This window comes from Elephantulus edwardii, unplaced genomic scaffold (assembly GCF_000299155.1).
Source record: "Elephantulus edwardii isolate Elephantulus edwardi_28Jun2011 unplaced genomic scaffold, EleEdw1.0 scaffold00059, whole genome shotgun sequence".
NCBI classification, from domain to species: domain Eukaryota; kingdom Metazoa; phylum Chordata; class Mammalia; order Macroscelidea; family Macroscelididae; genus Elephantulus; species Elephantulus edwardii.
Genome location: NW_006399809.1, coordinates 11,208,590 through 11,231,942, shown reverse-complemented (window position 1 = coordinate 11,231,942; position 23,353 = coordinate 11,208,590). Strand labels below are relative to the sequence as shown.

At 37.7% G+C, this 23,353-nt stretch overlaps 1 protein-coding gene and 1 pseudogene across 1 annotated transcript in view; both read right to left on the bottom strand.

Moving 5' to 3' along the window:
* HERPUD2 (HERPUD family member 2) overlaps positions 1-23,353 on the bottom strand; it is a 64,262-nt gene that overhangs the window by 13,362 nt on the left and 27,547 nt on the right. Inside the window, exons 3-4 of the mRNA XM_006887594.1 lie at positions 21,811-21,924; positions 18,746-18,900 (exon numbers count right to left, since the gene is read on the bottom strand). Of these exons, the coding sequence (XP_006887656.1) occupies positions 18,746-18,900; positions 21,811-21,924 (269 nt within the window). The remainder of the gene's footprint in view (positions 1-18,745; positions 18,901-21,810; positions 21,925-23,353) is intronic.
* LOC102846245 lies at positions 2,435-3,435 on the bottom strand (annotated as a pseudogene).

Genomic DNA, 23,353 nt, shown 5'->3' with positions numbered 1-23,353 from the left:
AATGAAATCCCTATGCACATCCAAAAACTTCTCCAACTGGGTAAAAGGGGAAGCCACAGACTGGGAAAAAATATTTGGAAATGACATGTCTGACAAGGTACTTATATCTAGAATTTATAAAATACCTGAGCACCACAACAAGATAAACAACTCAACTGAAAAATGGGCACAGGATACGAACAGACATTCACCAAAGAAGACATTCAGATGGCAAACAAACATATGAAGAAATGTTCAAAATCCCTAGCTCTAAGAGATGCATATCAAAACAACTATGAGATATCATCTGACCCCAGTCAGAACAGGAAAACTTAATAGAACAGCAAACAACTAATGCTGGAGAGGTTGTGGAGAAACTGGAACCCTCATTCACTAAAATGGTGCAACCACTATGAAAGGCTGTATGGTGCTTTCTCAAAAAGTTGCAAATAGAAATACCATTTGACCCAGAAATTCCACTACTGGGAATATATCCCAAAGAGACCATAACTGCCACCCAAGCAGATATATGCACATCCACGTTTATCGCAGCTTTGTTCACGATATCAAGGAGTTGGAAACAACCTAAGTTCCCATCAACAAACGAATGGATAGAGAAGTTGTCGTATATTCACACAATGGAATACTATGCTGCATTGGAAAAAACAAGGAACTCATGCAGTATTATTCAAAATGGGTGACCATGGAGGACATTATGCTGAGTGAAGTATTTCAGTCACAAAAAGATAAACATTGCATAGTGCCACTGTTGTAAAACAGGACTGACATTGGGGTTGAGGGGAGACTGAAAAAGATAGGATAAATAATGTATACTGCATTGAAACAGATGAAGGAGAAAGTTGTTTAAAAGGGATATGTGATTAGGTTTTATTGTCATGACAGGAGTCCAGAATGAAGGCTGCACAAGTAGAGTGGACTTAGGGGGAAGGATTTCTTTTACTTTTCAAAGAGAAGAGTGAAATGGAGGAGGGGGAGAGAGAGGAGAAAAGTACAACAATGAGTGAATGGTAATCCAAAGTATCTGTAAACTTTCATTAAAATGAATAATAAATAAATAAAAATGGCAAAATACCATTGAGCTAGCACCACAAAAACAGAACTTTTTTTTTCACTGTTCATGGTTTATTTGGTGTTTTAGTTGGTATGATACTGTTGCAATGCTTATATGTAGATCTTTACATTTTACACATTATCAGAGTTGCATTATACATTACTCTGATATAGTAAACAAAATAAGATCCTTTAGAACAATAATGTACAAGACATGCAATATTGAATTTGTACTTTAGAGCACAGAATGTAACTAAAAAAAAAAGCTTGTACTAGGCCAAAGTTATTTAATACAGTAAACATTCTAGTTTGAAGGGCAGCTGCAGTGTGTGCAACATTGGGAGCGGTGTCTGAGACGTGGTGGAATTCTATTATACTAACCAGTTTAGCATTATGCACATAACACAACCCTGCTTGCTGAAACTGAGGAGGACCTCATGCACTTGCTGCTGAGGGTCAGGGACTGCAGCCTTCAATATGGATTGAGGCTCAATGTCAAGAAGACAAAGATTCTCACCACTGGACCAACCGGCAGCATCAGGATGGATGGTGAAAAGATTGAGATTGTTCACAGCTTTAGTTTGCTTGGCTCCACAGTCAACACTCTTGGCACCAGCAGCCAGGAAATCAAAAGACGTATTGCCATGGGCAAGTCTGCTGTTAGGGACCTCTCTAAAGTACTCAAGAGTAACGGTGTCTCTCTGGAGACAAAGGTGCATCTGGTACAGGCCATGGTCTTTGCAATCACTTGTTATGCATCAGAGAGCTGGACAATGACCAAGGAGGACAGAAGAACTGATGCTTTTGAGCTTTGGTGTTGGAGAAGAGTGCTAAAGGTGCCATGGACTACTAAGAGAACAAACAGATTCATCCTGGAGAGGATTAAACCAGACAGCTCCTTGGAAGCAAGGATTCTGAGGCTTCGCCTGACATACTTTGGTCATGTTGTAAGGAGAGACTGGTCTTTGGAGAGGGACATCATGCTTGGGAGGGTGGAGGGCAGGCGCAGGAGGGGAAGGCCTTCTGGGAGATGGACTGATTCAGTGACTGGGGCAATCTGGATGAGTGTGTTGGAGGCAATGAGATCGGCACAGGACCGAGCAGAGTTTAGAGCTGTTGTACATAGGGTCGCTATGAGTCGCAAGCGACTCAACAGTACAACAACAACAACAACCAGTTTAGAAATACACAAGGTAAGTATGACCATCAGAACATAGTTGTAGGGTTTTATGGACCATTCCTATGTCTACCTTTAGGAAATGGATGTTTTTCCTATGTCATATTTTACTGTTTTAATTTCAGACTGGATGAAAAGGACAACATGCACATCCCCCAACTAAAATCCTTTTGTAGCCCAGACAGTGAAATGGTACAACAGAAGACTTTAAAACTGCAGCTCTTTTTGGATTCCTCAAAGTGTATCTGCACCCTTCTTCAAACGGGCCTTTTCCTCAGGAAGTCAGCGTCACCTTCACGACGTCTGAGACTCCATTCTGCCCCAAGATGCAAGGAACACAAAGGAAGACATCATCTTTAATTCCGTAAATACACTTAATCATGGTGGAAATTGGATGTACCCGCCTAAGATTCTTCTTTATATTTTCTGCCAGATCAGCCACAGACAGTCCAATGGCTCAGGAGGTATAGCCTTTCAGTTTTATCACCTCATAGGCACTGTCAACCACCTGCTTGTGAACCTCTTTCCACCGTTCCTTATCTGAATCAGTACCTAATTCAGGATGCAGATTTTTCAGAGACACCAGCTACATTCAGTCCACTCCATACAGGCACACTAGAGTCTCCATGCTCTCCAAGGACCCAGCCATGACAACTCAATGCGTGAACTCCCAGCCTCTCCCCCATTAGGTAATGGAACCTCACTGAATCCAGATTGCATCCACTGCCAATAACACGGTTTTTGGGAAAGCCACTGATCTTCCAAGCCACAGAGGTAAGGATATCCACTGGATTAGAAACAACAAGCAGCATGCAGTTTGGGCTGTACTTTACAACATTAGGAATGATGATGAATTTAAAGATGTTCACATTACGCTGGACCAAATTGAGATGGCTTTCCCCCTCCTGCTGATGTGCTCCTGCTGTGATAATAACCAGCTTGGAATGTGCAGTTACACTGTAGTCTTTGCCAGACACAATTTTTGGTGTTCTAAGGAAAAGGCTGCCTTGTTGGAGAGCCATCATCTCTCCCTTTAATTTGTCTTCTATGACATCAACAAGTGCAAGTTCATCTGCCAAGTCCTTCATTAAAATACTGATGGCACAGGCCATGCCAACAGCACCAAACCCAACAACTGTAATCTTATTCTGGGAGGTCTGTTCTTCTTTAAGAAGATTCTGAATCAGCTGATCCTTGAGAGTAGCCATACTGGATTTGGATGAGGAAGGTACGGGAATGCACATCAGGCGGGTTTCAGCGGCACGAGGAGGCGAAATCCTGACTCTGCAGTTGCAGCTGCAGCTCCGAGACCAAAATATAACTATTTTGAATGTGTAGTATATGTTATCATATACATTTTTTATGCAAGGATACAGAGAATAATCTAATCTCTCCCTTGGGTCTTGGGAAATTCACATAGAGGAAGTTACTGATATACACACGAGAAGAAATCACAGCTAATGACAGAAACTTTAACAGTTTTCTCTCTCTCTCTCAATTTAGTAGCAGTTAGAAGGAGCGGTGGTAGCTTAACACATAATGTGTCAGGCTGCCAACCAAAGGTTGGCAGTTCAAATTCACTAGCTGCTCCACAGAACAAAGAACTTATTAGAGTTTACATATTCAGAAATCCAAGAGACCATCATTGTAAGTCAGACTTAACAGCAGTGGGATTGTTCTGCTTAACTGGTTTTCATTCAAACACTCATCATACATCTTGTTTTAAAATATTAATTACAAATGCTGTTATTTACATCTTATTAAATCCTCCCTTTCCCTTCACCCTGCCTGTTCACTCATTAATCTCTACCCACTGTTTGCCCTCCCATCTCTGTCAACTTTCCGAGATTGTTTCCATCTGTGTCAAAGCCTTTTTTTAGCCTTTTTTCCCCAAAAATCAATTAGTTATGCATGTCCTGTTCTGTACTGTTAACTGAATACAATGTCTGATCATCCATTAATTTCAGATCGAGCCCTCTTTACCTATTTCAATACATTGTTCACTATCTATCCATTCTTTTCCTGTTCTCCCCACCAGCCTCCCCTGGAACTACCCTATTTTTTTCCCCCAGGGGTTTTGTACAGTATTTGCCTTTTGTGACTGAGTTCTTTAACTCAGCATAATGTTCTCTAGATTCATCCACATTGTGTAGCCTCTTTCACACATTCTTAAATGTTTTTGAATGCTGTGTAATATACCACTGTGTAAATGCACCACAGCTTCTCTACCACTCATTTGTTGATGGGCAGCTGAGTTGCTTCCACATCTTTGCTATATTTTACATATGCAGCTCTGATTTATTTATTCATTCTGAATAGCTGAATCAAATGGTATTTCTATTTTCAACTTTTTAAGGAAATGCCAGGCCGCCTTTCCCAGTGCTTATATCATTTTACATTCCCATGAGCTATGCATAAGAGTTCTACTATATTCACATCCTTGACAACATTTATTGATTCTCGTCTCTCTCTTTACACACAGGAAATGCCTGTAAAACTCACCCCACTGAAGATGTTGGTTATTGGTTTTATAAATATTTGTTAATCAAGCTGAGAAAATTCCTCTCTATGTTTATTTGTTGATTTGCTTTAATTGGGAAAGTGTGTTGGGTTTTGTCAAACGCCTTTTCTGCATCAACTGAGATGATCATGTGGTTCTTGTGTTTATTGATATAATTATGATTTTATGTTGAACTGTGCTTGCATGTCTTATATGATTCCCACTTGATCATAACAAATTATTCTTTGAGACACTGTTAGAATCTATTGGCCAAGATTTAGTTAAGGATTCTGATGTCTGATACTGGTCTATAGTTTTCTTTTTCTGTTGATGATTTTACCTACTTTACCTAGTGTCAGAATTATGATTGTTTCCTAGAATGAATCTGGAAGTGTTCCTTTTTAACCCCTTATACATGCCTCTGGAAACTCTATGAACTTTGATAAATGTCGATAGTTGTAGAGGGGCGTCAGGCCTTTTGTTCACAGGGTTATGAGTTGTGCTATGAATTGTGCTCAACTGGAAGGAAATCAATCAACAACAACATATCTGAAAACATTTAAGTAGATGTGGTGACAATTTTCCAAAGGTGTGGGAGAATTCACCAGTGAAGCTGACTGGGCTGGTACATTTTCCTTCCTTCTTGTTTCTGCTTTTTCCACTAGAAGATTAGTGTTTTGCTAATTCCATGTTCCATTTTGTCAATTGTGCTCTTTTATCTGTTTCACATATTGATAGCTTCTGTAGTCTTATAATTATCTTATTATTCCAGATAACAATTTCTTGCTTTTCTTATGGCTTCTAAAATGCTGTTGGTTTTATTAGTTTTGTCTTGTTCTGATTTATTTCTTCCAGTTTCTCCCTTATAGATTCCTTCCTTTGTAATCTCGACTATCATTCCTTTTTAATTCCTCCTCGGAGTAGTCCATCAGTCCTGTCTCTGGAATTTTAATTGACTTTGTGTTTTGATCTCTTTTTCTTGGATGTGACATCTTGGGTTTTTTTGTGGGGCCTGAAGTTGTCTGTTGCTTTTGGGACACTATGGTAATGCTGATATTGCAGAGAGGTTGTTTTTTGTGTGTGTTATTTTTAACATACTTTCTTCTGGAATATTAATGTAAATTATCTGTGCAGCACATGGTTGGGGTCAAGGGCGATGGCTGCAATCTAACACTGGTCAGGTGGGGGTTAAGTGCTCCAACTTCCTCTGATGGAATATGTGGGTGCTCTCTAGTCAGCCAAGTTACGGGGCCTGCAGTTGGTGTGGTACAGCAGGCCCACAGGTGGAACTGGCAAATGGTTGCCTTTCCTATCTTCTACTTGGCTAAGGAAAGTCTGAGTCAGTGCACCTGTATGTAATACATCTGCTGGTTCAACGAATTTCTGAGTGAGTCTCTGTGCGAATCAAGGGCTCTCTGAATTGAAGTCCCTCTGCCATTTGGTGAATCTCTGAATCACTGTATCTTTAAATTTTCTGCTATCTCTGGTGTGCCCATAAGTGAGCATAGTTCTAGGCTATTAGGTTAGTATTGGACAAGGTCAGCTGTAGGACAAGACCATGAAGTCTTCCAGTCTGTTGCCAAACATGGCATGTGCTCATAATGAGTGTGGCCTGGGCTTTTTCTAGGTATTCCTCAGCAAAGCAACTCAACCATCTCCTGCTTTCAGATTCTCAGGATCATGAGTTGGGACACACCAGGAATCCATTAGGCTAACAAAAGGCATGGCAGTCCTTGATGCCGCCACTGGTGCAGCTCCTGCAGTATTGTTATTAACTACCATTAAGCTGGAACCAAATAATAGCTGACCCTCCATGGGCCTTGTATCATTGAGAAGAGTGGGAATCCCGTAACACTTAATTGTGCTCATATGAAATCTAGATCATGAAGCTGCTGTCTGAACAGAACAAGGCTATATCCTTTTCCATACATATTCAATCTGTATATTGAGCAAATAGTTAGCGAAGTCAGACTCTATGAAGAAGAATGGACATCAGGATCAGAAGAAGACTCAACAATAATCTGTGTTATGCAGATGACACAACCTTGCTTGCCTACAGTGAGGAAGACCTGAAACGCTTGCTGCAGAAAATCAAAGACTTTGATACAGACTACAGACTAATACAGCTATCAAGAAAACAAAGGTCCTATCACTGGGCAAATAGGCAACAGCATGAGAGATGGAGAAAGGACTGAAATAGTCAATGATTTCACCTTACATGGATCCAAAATCAACAACCATGGTACCAACAGTTAGATCAGGAGAAACAGGGGCTGCTAAAAAGTACTGAAGAACAATGTCAGATTAATGACTATGGTGCACCTGGCTCAGGCCATGCTTTAAACCACTTACTATGTGGTATTATTATTATTAATTTTATTATTTATTTATTATTTTATTATTATTCTTAAAAGCACTTACTAGTGCTTTTAAACCACTTACTATGCATCTGGGTGCTGGACAATGAATAAGGATGATGGAAAAAGAAGTGATGCCTTTGAGTTGTGGTGTAAAAGAACACTGAATATTCCATGGAGTGGCAAAAGAATGAATATCTTGGAAAAGGTGCAGCCAGAATATTCCTTGGAGACAAGAATGGTGAAGCTCTGTCTTTCATACTTTGGACATGTTGCTAGGAAAGGCTATTCCTTGAAGAGACTTCATGCTCACAAAGTGGAGGGTCAGAGAAAGAGAGGAAGACCTCCAACAAGATGGACTGAGGGTGACTGCAGCAATGGGCCCCAGTATATCAGAGATGAGGATGGCACAAGATGGGATAGGATTAAAGTCTTTTATTCATAGGAATACTTATGACTCATACACAACTCTATAGTACCTAAAAGAGCAACATGTATGGATCATCTCAGCACCAGATTCAAGAAGGCACTGGCCTACTCACCATGAAGAGACAGTTATGTATGGGGGCCTAAGAATGTTCTACCCGTTCAAACAGAAATTGAAAGCTTTGTTCAACCAGTAGTGAGAAGATGAAATCCTATTTCCTCCATGGAGCATGTTCAATACTGGTAGGAAAGCCCAACTTCTCAGCAGATCAGGTTCACAGAGACGTGCTTTCCTGTTTAATTGATCTTTACACTTTCACTGCCCCTTGTGCCTGAATTTGCTCTCAATAACTTTCCCCAAATTTCAGGATGTTCAAATTATTGTGTGAGTGGGCTTCCCTATCTTTTGGCATCTTTATGCAAGGGGACAGTCTTGCTGGTCTGACTAGTTTGCCATCTCACTGGAAGTCGAACAGTACATTTTTTTAACACTAGTTGGTGCTACAGACTAAAACTGAAACACAGGAGGAAAAAGGAGTGAAGTTTGGCTGAACAAAACTTATAATTCCCATTTGAACAGGCAAAACATTCTTAGGCCCCCATGAACAACTGTCAGAGACTGTTCACTAGAACAAATGGAACTGGTGAAGTAGAATAAAAACAATGACAGAAACCACACAGAAACACAAAATTCCAAGTCAGATATGGATTTTATTTCTATTACTGACCACTGACCACTTCTTTGAGTTTAGGTGTGTTGCGTAATCTTTAAATGTCATTCCTCTTCTTTGTTAAATGGGAGAAAATATTACATAAACCACAAAAAAAGCTCATTGCTGTCAAGTCAGAGCAGACTCACAGCTGACCATCCATTAGGTTTCTGTATCTGTAAATCACAAGGGGAAAACTGGTCGTCTTTCTCCTAAGGAGCCATAGATAGATTCAAACTGCCAGAGAGATACGGCCTTTGAGTTAGCAGCACAACTACCTATGACCTACACCATTACAGTATATAGACCAGAGGGCTGTTTGTTGTTGATAATGTTCCGTCTAGCTGCCACAAACTCACAGCATTCCTACAACAGCTCTGAACTCTGTACTATCCTGTCTCACTGTCTCTGACACACGTGCTCCTAGGACCTCAGTCACTGTGTTAATCCATCTCATATGGGGTCTTCCTCTCCTTTGTTGTCCCTCTACCCTTCCAAGCATGATGTCCTTCTCCAGAGACTGGTCCCTCCTTGCCTAAAGTATGTGAGATGAAGCTTCAAAATCCTTGCCTCCAAGAGAACAGCCTGGTTTCACCCTCTCCAGGACAAACCTGTTTGTTCTCCTAACAGTCCAGGACAAATATGTTTGTTCTCTTAACAGTCCATGGTATATTCAATACTCTTGTCCAGCATTCTAACTGAAAGGCTTCAATAATTCTTCAGTCATCCGTATTTACTGTCCAGTTCTCTGATGCTTAGCAAGTAACTGCAAAGACCATGGCTTGGATCAGGCTCACCTTAAGTCTCCAGACCAACAGCTTTGTACTCTGGCACTCTGGAGAGGTCCCTGACAGTAGATTTTCCTGACTGCTGGTTCAAACAGTGTTGACTGTGGACTCAAGCAAGCTGAAATTGTTAACAATTTCAATCTCTTCACCATCTATCATGGTACTGCCAATTGGCCCAGAGGTGAGAATCTTTTGTCTTCTTGATGTTGAGCTTCAATCTATACTGAAGACAGCAGTCATTGACTTTCTGCAGCAGATGCTTCAGGTGCTCTTCAGTTTCAGCAAGCAGGGTTGTATCATCTGCATAACACAAGATGTTGATGTTTCTGTCTTCCTCCTTATAAAGACCAGCCTCCCAAATGATCTGTTCCACATATAGATTGAAAAGGCATGGAGGGCAGATCCCTGATGCAATTCTTTCCTGATTTTGAACCATGCAGTGTTTCTTTGCTGTTTTGACAAATGTCTCCTGGTCCAAGTATAGGTTTTGCATGAGCATAATCAAGTGTTCTGGGATTCTCATTCTTCTCAAGGTCAGCCACAACTTGTTGTGATCCACACAGTCAAACACCTTTGGGTAGTCAATAAAACACAAATCCATCTGACATTAGCCATGATGTCCCTAGTGCCATGGCCTCTTCTAAACCCAGCCTATACTTCTGGCAGTTCTCTGTTGATGTACTGTTCCAATCGTTTTTGTATAATCTTCAGCAAAATTTTGCGTGTGCTATTAGTGATATTGTTTGAGAACTTTCACACTGTCAGATCACCCTTTTATAGAATTGGAATAAATATAGATCTCTTCCAATCAGCTGGCCAGGTAACTATCCTCCAGATTTCTTAGCACAACTTGGTGACATCCAGGATAGCATCTGTTTACTGAAATATGTTAACTAGTATTGCATCAATTCCTGGGGCCTTGTTTTTTGCCAGTTCCTTCAGAGCAGCTATGACATTTAAGTAAATCAGGCAATGATGAGGATTGCAGTGTCTTTTTAATGCTAAGATCTAAAAAAGAATTTATATCCTTTTAGATAAAGAACTGTTATCAGTACAATAACTTATAAAATTTAAGATTCCTTCTTAACAAGACTTAATAAAGACTTTCCAACATACTGTTGTTGTTATTGTTATGTGTCATGGAGTCACCTGTGACTCACAGCAACCCTATGTACAGTAGCTCTGAACCTTTCCCTATGCTGAATCAGTCTCACCGTCTCAAACACAGGTACCCCCATTACTCCAGTTACTATGTCAATCTATCTCATTCAGGGTCTTCCTCTCCTCTACCTTTCCAAGCATGATATCCGTTTCTAAGAACTGGTCTCTCCTGGCCACACGTCCATAGTATGTGAGACAGAGACTCAAAATCCTTGCCCCCAACGAACATCTTGGTTTCACTCTCTCCAGGTCAGAACTGATCTATCATACCAGCAAGCACATATGTTTACTGATATGAAGACTGTATTTTCACAATTGTTAGAATGTAAACTGGTAGAACTTTTTTCCAAAAAAAAATTTTCCAACAGTCTTCACAAAATGGAAAACAACTCAAACATCTGAAGACTGTCCCAATTCTTCACTCTTCTGTAACAGGATAAGAGCAGGCTCATACTGGGTTTAAAGGACAGACAGCTAAAATTTCAGGCATTTTGTGAGCCATCACCTTTATCTTTTACTTTATTTTGCCATTTAATATTTTTAATTGTTATCTGAATGGAGGTTGGGGGTTTATTTTTTTAAAATTTATTTTATTCATTTTAATGAACATTTATAGAGATTTTGGATTTCCATTCATTCATTGTTGCACTTTTTTCCCTGCCCACCCCTCCCCTCCACTTCACTCTTCTCTTTGAAAAGAAAAAAGAAAAATTTCATCATTGGTATACAATCCCCACATCCCCCCTCCCACTCCCCACCCCAAGTACACTTCTCTATGCAGCCTGTATTTTGGACTCTTCTGAATGGAAGTTTAAAGAGAAATCAGCTTTTCATTCACTCTTTTATACAGATTCATGTCCACGTCCCCTCTCTTCATTCCTTTATGCATGTTCTGTATCAGCACGCTAGTTGCGTTACTGTTATCATATTGTCCATTCTTTGCATAATTGCCCCCTCTTTACCTACTGCAATGCAGTTATGTATCTATTCATTTCCTGTTTTCCCTCTCCAGTTCTCACCCCTCATAGTCCTCTTAATTTTTTAACAGTGGTCTTATACTATATTTGTCCCTCTGTGACTGCTTTCACTGAGCATGATGTTTTCCTCATCTGTGTGCTTCCTTTTTACCCTGTTGGAGAAGTTTTTCACCCAAGTATCTGACTTTTAAAAGGTCTCATTTATCTAATTTATCTTCTGCTGGTTTTGAAATTCTGGTCATGTCATGGATTAGGGCATTTACATTTGTTCCTCTCTTGTCACTAATGCATTTTTTAAAAAATGGTTTTACCCCAAGGTCTCTAATCCACCATGAGTTTGGTTCTGTGTATGGTGTGAGATGTGGATCTCATTTTAGTGTAGATGGACATCCAATTTTGCCACTTGTTAAAGAGTCTGTCATTTCAGTGCTTAACAGCTTTTGTCTGCTTTTCAAAGATCAATTGCCTCGAGGTGGATGAGCTGATTTCTGGGTTCCTGACTCTATTCCACTGGTCTATGTGTCTACTACAGTACCTGTACCATGCTCTTTTGATTAATATAGTTGTCTAGTAGTTTTTGAGATCTGGGAGTGTGATGCCTCTTTGTTTTTCTTTTTCAGCAGATGTTTACAGCGATGTTTGCTTATTCAGCATTTCTTTCCAAAAAAAGTCAGAAAATGCTTTTTCCATCTCCTTGAATAATGGCATAGAGTGATACTGCTTTTGGTAGCACTGTCATCCTCACTATACTGACTCTTCCTATCCACAAACAACCCCTTTATATCTTTAAATCAGCTATGATTCGTACCATGGAAATTAGCAAATGGTGCAAATGATAGCTTTATTTTCCTCCCTACAAGAACCAGTAGGTAAATGTTGACTAGCACCACTGCTAACTTTAGAGTACCTCTTTCCTCATCCCAGTGTAGCTCAACGGTCATATGGTCAATAGCCATAACTTGTGCAGAAACTTTGAATGTGCTCAGTAGTTCCTTGCTTCCTTGTAATTCTGCTTTTTGTCACAATGCAAGTATGTCTCAGTGAGTTGCTGGTACACAGATAATGAGAAATATGTACAAGACTTGAATTCAACCTTTAGCATAAAGCAGAGCTGCCCTGTTACTGACAGACTAAGTAAGAAAAAAGTGTTTTACTGTAAACCAATGAATTTTTGTGTTTATTCAACAGAATCAATGAGCATATTCTCCATCAACAAAGAAGTAAAAAAACTGGTATACTTATGTAACTTTTTAAAAAAAAATAATCATACATACAGAAACACACATTTACACATTAAAATGATATGTAATACTAAAAATTAATAAAGAATTTGCAAAACACTGAGTAACACCAATAAGTCTAGAGAAAATTATATTGAGAGATATAAGTCGATCAAAAAAGATCAATTACGGTCCAATACCACTATTATAAAAAGCTGGAAAAAGAGTTACACATAGGTAGAATCACTCTTTGATAGTTACCAGGAATAAAAAGAGAGCATGAAGAGAGTAAAAATGAATAACTAAGAAAGTTCAGCAAGGGGAAAGACAATACACAGAGTTGATTAGAAATTTTCATTAATTTTATTAATCTGATTCATTAATTCCTTTAATCTGAATTAATTCCTTTAATCTGAATTCATTAATTCCATTAAATAACTGTTATAAAACTATCTATATGACTGAATGAAAACCCCTTATGACTCAAATCACAAAATTTTTTAAATTTTATATTTTTATTTAACTAGGAAATATGTCCATGCTACATTATTTTTAAAAAGATTTATAAAACAAATAGCTAATATTGCAGCTTTAAAAAGTATACATATGGTGCAACCACTGTGGAAGGCGGTATGGCACTTTCTCAAACAGTTACACATAGAGATACTATTTGACCCAGCAATTCCACTGCTGAGAATATACCCCAAAGAGACCATAACTGACATCCAAGCAGAATATGCACACCATGTTTATTGCGGCTTTGTTCACAATAGCAAGGAGTTGGAAACAACCTAAGTGCCCCTCAATAAATGAATGGATAAAGAAGCTGTGGTATATTCACACAATAGAATACTACACTGCATTGAAAAACAAGGAACTCATGCAATATTATTCAAAATGAGTGACCCTGGAGGACATTATGCTCAGTGAAGTATCTCAGTCACAAAAGGACAAATACTGCATGGTGCCACTGTTGTAAAACAGGACTGATATCGGGGTTGAGAAAGATGGGTTCAATAATGTATACTGCATTGAAACAGGTGAGGGAGAAAACTGTTTAAAAGTGATATGTGATTAGGTATTTTTGTCATGACAGAAGTCCAGAGCGAAGGCTGCACAGTGTAGTGGACCTGGGGGAGGGTTTGTAAAACAACGAACGAATTTTTCTTTTACTTTTCCAAGAGGTAGTGTACTAGGGGGAAGGGTTGGGAGGGGAGAAAAGTGCAAGAATGAATGAATGGAAATCCAAAGTCTCTGTAAATTTTCAAATTAAATTAATAATAAATTTTTTTTTAAAAGTATTCTTCCTGGATAGTAGAGTTACATTTTTTTAGAGCAATTTTTGGTTGTTGGGCAATTTTTATTTTAAAAAGATTTATGAAACAAAATAAATAATATTCCAGTTTAAAAAAGAAACCAACATAATAATTCTTCCTGGATGGTAGAGTTACATTTTTTAAGAGCAATTTTTGGTTGTTGAGCAATTTTTATTTTAAAGAATCAGCACAGAAAAATATGATAATTTCATTTTTATTAATTATAAAACAAGACTGTAAGTCAGCATCAATATCTTGCTATGTGCAGACAGGACATCTTTGCCTGCAGAAAATCAAGGCTACAGCCTTCAATATGGATTACATATCACCACCAAGAAGACAAAAATCCTTAACACTGGGCCAACAGGCAAAATCATGAAAGATGGAGAAAAGACTGAAGTTGTCAATGATTTCATCCTCCTTGAATCTACAATCAACACTGACGGTAACAGCAATTAAGAAATCAAAAAGAGGTGTTGTTTTGGAATAATATGTCAAGGGCTTCTCCAAAGCACTAAAGAGTGATGATGTTGGTTTAAAGACTAAGGTGTGCTAAAAAGTGATAATGTCGGTTTAAAGACTTAAGTTGTGCCTGATTCAAGCCATGGTATTTTCAAGTTATTTCTATGCATATGAAAAGTGATCAATGAATAAAGGATGACAAAGAACAGCTGATGCCTTTTAATTGTGGTGTTGGGGTGCTGACTACCCCATGGACTATCAAAAGAATAAACAAGTCTTTCCTGGAAGTTCAACATAGAAGCAAAGATGGTGAAACTTGGTCTCACATATTATGTTATCAGAAGGGACCAGCCCTTGGAAAAAGACATCCTTCTAAGAATGGTGCAGGGTCAAAGGGGAAAAAAAAGGAGCCTCAATAAGATGGATTGACACAGTAACAATGGGCTAGTGAATATCTGAGATGTGCACATGTGAAGATGGCAAAAGACAGAACACAGTTCAGATCTACTGTACATGGATGGGATAGCTACGAGTCATTGCTGACTTGATAGCATCTAACAGCCTCACTATTTGTAATGAGTTGAAGTATGTGACCCAGAAACATGTCAGTTTGGTAGTTATATAATGATGTAAAGATGCCCCAGTGGCATCATGGTTAATGCATTTAGCGTTAATTAATCTATGGGATAAAAAGTGACGTATTCCATTTCCATAAAGCTCTACAGCCTTGGAAACACTACAAGGCAGTTTAATTCTGTCTAAAAGGCCATGAAGAGTCAGAATCTGCTTAACAGCAGATTCTATCTGGGTGAGTAATGATGTAATCACATCAGTATGTGAACTGATATGATCAATTGGTTACAAGGGATGAGAGAGGATAAGACACACTTATTCAGATCATATTCCTGATCCAGTGTAGAGAAATTTCCCTTAAGCATGGTCTGCATCAACTTTTATCTTACAAGACATAAAAAATAAAAAAGCGAGCAGAGGAGAAACTTGACTACCACCAAAAAAGAAAAGCAGCGAAGGGAACAGGAGCCCACAGTCCCTGTACTGAGAACCTCCTAGACCCTGGGGAAGACTGACAGAAACACATGGAGATCTAGGAGAGATGCTTGGCCCACAGATATTCAAAGGAGAGAAGAGTCTGTTCCTAAAGGGAGAGGGAGAAGCCAAGAGTCAGCAGCCTAATTCCAGGCTCCGAAAATTATTTGCTTTTTAAAGTAATTCCCTTGTGGCACTGCTGTTACAGCAGCTCTTCTTCTTTTTCTTTTAATTATTTTGTGTGATCAAACCAGATCCGACTGGTACAGGAGGAGATTGCCCCTCCTCCAGTGGAGCATCTGGTGGATTTGAACCATGCGTCTTTGGGATACAGCAGAACTTCTAAGACACTTTTAAGGGGCTACAGCAGACTGAATGTAAACTATCCATCAACTTTTACAGCTAAAGAAATGTACCAGTACAGCAGACTGAATTCAAAACAGGCAGTCAGGATTTATGTCATGTTGCAAATGGAAAATGTGACAATGTTGTATATATTGTTCTAAATGTATTGCTTTAGTTTGCTCATATTTCACTAAATGGAATGAGCAAATTATTACCTATAAAGTGAAGCTCCAAGGGTATTACTAAAGTTGCAGATTTCTAAGCCTCATCCCAAATCCAGAAATTGAAAATCTCAAGGATGAGGGATCAGGATTTATTAAGGTTTTAAGGCCAAGAATACTATCTACATGGTATAAACCACATACATGTAACTAAACACAAGCAATACTGAAGATTCACAAAGAACATCAGAGTGTGCTTGGATGGTGAATTCTTGAAGGTTACAACCTCACTCCTCTTGCACTCTTAAGAATCTGTTCAGTAGCATATTAAAGACAAAAAGTCTTTAATAAAAATTATGTCAACAATGATATTAAGGAAAATCAAATCCATCATGGAACTGAACAACCTACTAACTGGACTTTTGTGTAAATTGCTTTAAAAATCATAAAGTGCTCTGGTCACTCTCTGTCAATGTGATGCTGAACCTTGTGCCATAGGGGTGTCAAACGCCATAATGGTTACCCATGGTGGACAGTGTTTGGTGGAGCTCCCAGTTTAAGACAATTTTGGAAGCAGGAGTGGCATCCACTTCCTAAACAACATGCCTCTGGAAAGTCTATGAACTTTGAGAAATGACAATAGTTAAACAGAAAGGCTTCAGGTCTTTTGTTCATAGGGTCACTATAAGTCATGCTCGACTTGATGGCAATCAAAAACAAGAAGCCACTGTTTTGTTTACTGACAAAGATATTCATTACAACAAGAAGTTATATAATTTTATGTATGTATACACACACACACACACAAATATATATATATTATGTACCATTATATTCTCATATATACAGAGAGAGGGTTTCTGCATATCATACCTAAAAAAAAAAACCCAAATGCATAAAAGTCACTGTTTACATTGAGAAGAACTGAGGTATCTGTGGCAAAGTACAATGAGAATCACTGTCAAGGTGTTAAGCTACTATGCCATAATGTGGGGAAATGCTGGTGTCCCAGTTGTTAGGGAGTTGTGCTGCCAAACCAAAGGTGAGTGGTTCAAATCTACCAGGTGCTCAAGACAAAGATACAATCTCCTCTCAAGTGACTTAGAACCTCTGAAAATCCACTGGAAGGTCAGCTATGAGTTGCTCCTGAATCAATGGCAATGAGTTTGCATTTTGATGCCATAATGAGAACATTGCTTTTTTTTTAACAAATAACCAAATAGTTTTGGTCTGTAGTAATAATTTTCTAAAAACAGAAATACTTTTACAAGTTCTTTATAAAAAGCCTACAACCAATCCCATCTAAACACAGTAAGAGGAAAGTTTTCATACCCAGGAAGACCAAACTCACTACCCTAAAGTTGTAACCAATTCATAGCCTAACGCTCTAGAGGGTTTTCAGTGTCTGTAAACTGCACTGGTGATCACCCATCTTTCTCCTGCAGAGCCACTGGTGGATTCCAGTCATTAGTGAAGTACCACCCTGTGGTTGGAAGTGCAACTGATATCCAAGAAGAAGATATATGAGTTTTCTTCAATTTTGCTATACAGTCAGCTTTGTTTTTCCAAAGTAATTTATTTAAGTAAAACATTCTAAGTACCTGAGTGTTTGTGCTATCCCACTGAGGATAGCACCCAATGGTAACACCTTAGCTACCTACCTCCCATTATCATTCTGAAGTTCTATTGCTGCTCAAATCCAGCCTCACCATCATGGACCTGTACACTGTCACACACTATAGTAGTATGCCCTAGCCAATTGGTAACACAGTGTTACCATTGTTACCCACTGCATCTTGCTTTTTACTTCAAGAGTAACAAAACAGGAATTCCTCAGTGAAATACTATAGTTTCAGACATAACCCAAGACCAAATGATATACTCTGTGAACTATCTGAAAAGCATGCTTTACCATGGCTGTTGTTTACAACACCCCCAAAACTGCTTAAGCAAATGAACTGACTATAGATACCAACCCCCTGACACTGAATGGAGCTGACTTACAGTGATCCTCCACTGGGTTTCTGAGGCTGTACACTTTTATGGAGGAGACTGTTAATTTTTCTCCCATGGAGAAGCTAGTAGGTTCAATCTGCTCAACTTACAGTTGCAGCCTAACATGATATACACTATGTCACCAGGGTTACTTGCTATATAGAGTTGCTTTCATGTCTTTGGAATATAAACTTAGGCGTATAGTCATTAGATCATCTAACAAGTCTAAGGAGCTCTGGTGGCATAGTACCTATCATACAGGACTGCTAACTAAAAGGTCAGCTGTTCAAATCCACTAGCCTCTCCAAGGGAGAAAAATGGGAAGTCTTCCATTGGAAAACCAACGGAGGATCACTATGAGTCAGAAATTACTTGACAATAGTGGATTTGGTTTTTAGATACATGTTCTTCTAAAGGAGCTCTGGGGCATAAGGCATTATTATATACTGGTCTGCCAATCGAATGGATGGCAGTTTGAATCCAGCATGTGAACTACAGGGAAAGGCGGTGGTCTCCTCCCACAAAGGTTTATAGTCTTGGAAACGCAACAGAGGGTCATTATGAGTCAGAACTAACTCAACAGTAGTCATTTTTGAATTTTTTCTTTCAAACTCTTCTAAGAATACTCTCAGTTATCTGCTCTTAACACTCCCCAGGAGACTAACTAAACAGATCTACATGAGGCTGAATTTTTAAAAAAATAAATAAACCTACTAACCCAGTTCCTTGCTACTCAAAGTATGGTCCAAGAAAAGTAGCATCTGGGAACGTGCTGTAAATACAGATTCTCAGGCCTAAGGAATCAGAAACTACATCTTAATGAGATCCCTGGGCAACTAGTATAAATATCAAAGATTTAAAACATTATGGTTCTGATATATGCTCAACTTTCAAAAGCAATGCTCCACTTAATTTCTAGTTCCCAAAACATTATAACAAAGTATATGGATACATTCCAAATGTATTCTGATTACTTAATAGGGGCTACAAAGAATATCAAAAGAAACTGACTTTTAAGAAGTCCAGCTATGATGCTACTACAAGGCCACTCACCCTTGCATGACATATGGGAACTGATGACTTTGTGCAGGGTCAGTTTGTGCTGGTGGAATAGTGCGCTGCCTTAATCCTTCAGAGGAAGAACTGGCACCTATAGACAAGGTTTCTTGACTGGAAGATGGAGTTGTTGATCCTGAATGATCAGAATTCTACAAACAAAAATGTAATTATTTTTCAAGGAGATTTAATATATTACAATCAGGAGATCACATATTGCTTAAAAATACATTTCTAAAAAAGATAACTGAATTTTACAAATTTACTGATTTGACCTTTAAAGCCTGTATAATAAGTATCAAATTCTTATGAGATTAAAGATTAAAGGGTTCAACAGTCAAAACCGCTTAATTATATAAAATTTTATTTCTCAACTAGAAAATATTGGATAGCAATCATATTTTTAAATAATATATCAAATTGTGAGGATTTAATGACGTATGGAAGGGTCCTTGAGGATGTCTAACAGAAATAGCTACTATGTGACTACAATAGAATATGCTTTGGGGCACACTTGTTTAAAGTAACAAGGAGTACAACAGGGATCAAAATATCTACAATCTGGTGTTGCTTCTAACATTAAAGGTTCACTTCTCTCCAAATCTTTTTTCTTGTATTAACTGAAGCTTAACTAGATTTCCAAAGTTCCTTTCAATTCTAAAATTCTATTTGCTTATAGATATCTCCAACAGTTTTGATTTATATTTATTTGTTCTCTAATATGCTATTCTATAAAAAATAAATATTAAAATATCTTACTCTTAAGTCTGATTCTTATGAACATAACCTGGGAAAGCTTCTTTTTTTGGAAAATATTTTACATTATAGACTATCATAATATAATGCTAGTTAACACATTCAAAGACAGACAGACCTAGTTATGTCAGCAGAGCGTAATTTCTCTAGAACAAATTTCTAACTTCATTGAGTAATTCTTTCATAATTAGATTTTTTAAGGCATTTTCAAATCTCTGAAAGTTCTAAGTCACGATAAATTAAGATTCGTTATTTCTAACGTTAATGTTACGAGGAAAAAAAACTAAGTACAGGCAATTCCTGGATTATGAATGTCCCAACTTAGTTACAACACGTAGTTGGAACCAACCTCCATCAAACCTGTCATGTTAAAAATTCAAGGTATATACAATGGTTCATAGGAACAGAGAATAATGTACATCAAATATTTTATTACTAAAAATTAGGCAATCTTCTTAGTTTCTGAAAACCCTCTGATGGGTGAGCTATGAGTCGGTTCCAACTAGAGAAGAGTAATTGAATAAGTGATTATGCTAAAGAAACTGAATAAGTGATTATTATGGTAAAGATATTTTAGTGTATCTTGAAATGTTTCATAAACATTTTTTATGCATAGTAGGTTACTCTGAGTGGAAGGAGGAGTTCATAGGGTTGCCTCCGGAAACCCTATGAACCTGGAGAGAGGATGAAAGGCACCCAAGTGTCAAGGACTCTCCTTTCATAGGGTCACTATGAGTCGCCTGCGACTCGATGGCACTTAACGACAACAACAACAGGGTACTCTGAATACTAAGCCAAACATTTGACTACTTCAAGTTAGGTATAAACCATACCTAACTGTTCTGACTTAACAGTCAAATTCTATTTAAAAACAGACTTATATCCAGGTACTACTGGTACATACTATTAATGATATACACATAAACATAAGGCTGAGGAATCACTAAAAACACCAGTCAGTGAGATGATTCTTTCTCAACAGAAACCACAGCAACACACTTGTTCTCAAAGACTACACACAGAACTCTAGGCAAATAACAAAGTTTTATCCCTTCACGTGGCAAAGCATGAAACACATAAAGATCCTTGAATTTTATGACAAAGTATATTTTCATTTTATGTAAGTTACATTCCCATGGCTTTAGAAAGTATCTCCAGTGAAGTCACGCTAATTAAGTATAGCAGGTAATAGGCCCAGTTTTTAAAAAAGAAACAGTTAACTAGAACCTACTAGGAAATCTTTCAACTAAATCTACTCCTCCCTTCCTTAAGGAAGGGGAGTATACTTGCAGTAAGAAAGCACTCTACCCAATAAGTTTATAACAAGCTTCCACTCATACCTGCCCTTTCCCTTCATCCTAAAAGTACTATTTTGAGAAGAGATAAAAAATAATTTCACATGAGAATGAGACAATGTCTTTAAAACTTGAGATAATGTTAATATTGAAACATTAAACTATTATTCTAAAACAAGTTTAAAATTCACTGTCACTGAGCTGATTCTGACTCGCAGACTGGCCCTCAAGTTTTCAGATGACTGCCCATCATCCCCTCTGTGCTAGTGATGGAGTCAAACTGCTGGAAACTTCCAGTCTTTTGGTCAGCTGCACAACATGCTACAGAGTAGGTCCTCAGATCCACAAAGGAAAGGAGATATGAATACTCATGTCTGAAAGAGCAGAGTACATTAAGTTATCCATCTGAAATGAAAACCCAAGTCATTTTTAAAAGAAAAAAATTCTTGATCAAGAAATGTTCTTCAAGATTTAGCAATTTAACCCATTTGAATAAAACTTATCTGTTGTCCTCGAGTCCATTCTGATTCACGGTGATCCTCTCAGACAGAGTAGAACTGCTCCAGAGGGTTCCCAAAGCTATAAACCTCAATGGAAGCAGACTAGCATATCTGTCTCCCTGGGAGCAGCTGGAAGGTGTGAACCTTTTAGTCAGTGGTCAAGCACTTAATGACTGTGCCAGAAGGGTCTTTCAAATAAAATATTCTCATTTATTAACTATCTTAAATATTTCTGTACTGTAAGCTACATTATAATTTTGTTTTCTAAATACTTCAGGAATTAAACCCTTATAAACTAGGTCTATTACTAACCTGTCATAAAGAAAATTCTAAATCGGGATGAGCAGGTTTCAAGGGTTCACAGTAACTATCAGATATCTAAAATCAAAGGTTAAAATCCTAAGCTAGCTTTTCAAAACTCACAACACCAACTGTGCAGAGTCTTTTTTTTTCTTGAAGCAAAAATAAGGATAATTAGTAAATTTTGTTTACTCCTCCCAAAATCACTCACAGAATTGCTGCTGGGTGCCAATGCTTCATGATTTTCTCTACTGGTGCAAGATTTTGGAGAACTGGGAGGAGTCCGAGAAGTACATACTAGATGAACCATATGATACTCATCTTGCTAAAATTAAAGAAGATTACATGTAAAGGGTAGTACTATAAAATATACAGTTCAAAAAGTCAGTAGCTAAGCGGAAAGTCTTGTAGCTTAAGTTCCCTTCTAACACAACCATTTTATTAGTAATAAACTGTCACATGAAAAATTACCCATTTTAATAGGTATTATTTTGAATTCGGCATATTCTCTGTACTTAAAAAATATATCTCTTATATACTTAGTAACTGCTGTATTAATTACTCTTTTTGCATACTAAGTAGTATTAAAGCAAACCCTGCTTTTTTATATCAATAGAATCTATTCTTTTAACATAAAAACAACTAGGTCTTTAACATAAGAACTATAATAATTAACTTTAAGTTCTGGCCTATAAACCTTAAATAGTGAAAAGGAGCTATTTCCATAGGAAGATAAAAATGAAACTCAAATAATTTCACCATAACCTCATTTGCCTTAATTTTAGCAAGGTGATAAAGAGCTTTTTTTCTTGGTAAGTCAATGACAATTATTGTTCATCTTTAACATTTATGTACAGATATATAAAAATGCACATATTTGAAGTACATGTACTGTAGAAAATCCATGTTTACAGAAAACACACATAAGACAAAGGGAAAATTCTAAGAAATGATTAGGGATAGCATTTTAATTCATTGATATCATGAGTATATTTATTTTTAGAAACAAAGAACAAGTAACTAAATAAGATGAAGAAAGAGAAAAAAGGAAGACAGGGGGAAAAAGTATGAGTGAGCAACTAAAACAGAATGATTGAGGAAGCAGGGGGCAAAGGAGAAGAAAAATATCCCCTGATGAAGGAAAAACAAAGCCATCAGAAAAATAAAACATATTATTAACTACCTCCTATGAGCCATGAACCTAGAGAGGTCTTTGTGTGCTAAAACCTGAAAGAGGTTCATGATGCAATTAAAGAGATCAGACCAGTACTATGAAGGACAACTAGGGGAAAATATAATAGTGTGTTATGTACAAAACTGACAAGTACAAACTATGACAAGTACTAACTTCAGGAGTTTGGGGAAGAAGTTCATGGGGGTCACAATGCTGGGAAAAGGACTGACAAAGACAAGAAGACATAAGACAGGCCTGGCACAGCAACTGAAGATTATCCTGGCTTACAATGGTCCTAGAGTTTCTGAATACTAAAAATCTTCCAAGTAAAAGATATTTATCCTTGGAATCTAGTTTTAAAGATTATTTATTATATTAATCACAATTAACTCATAATATTCTATTCATCTTTGGGGAATGCTTCTATAAAACTAATGGTAGCATTTAATTTAAAAACGTAAAGGAGTGCACCAACTTTCATAGAAACAGTTCAAATATCCATTCAAAAAGTTTTCTTTAAGAGTTCTAAGCCATTTCAGTTTGAAATGATTCACGCCAGCAAAAACTTTTTTTTCATAAA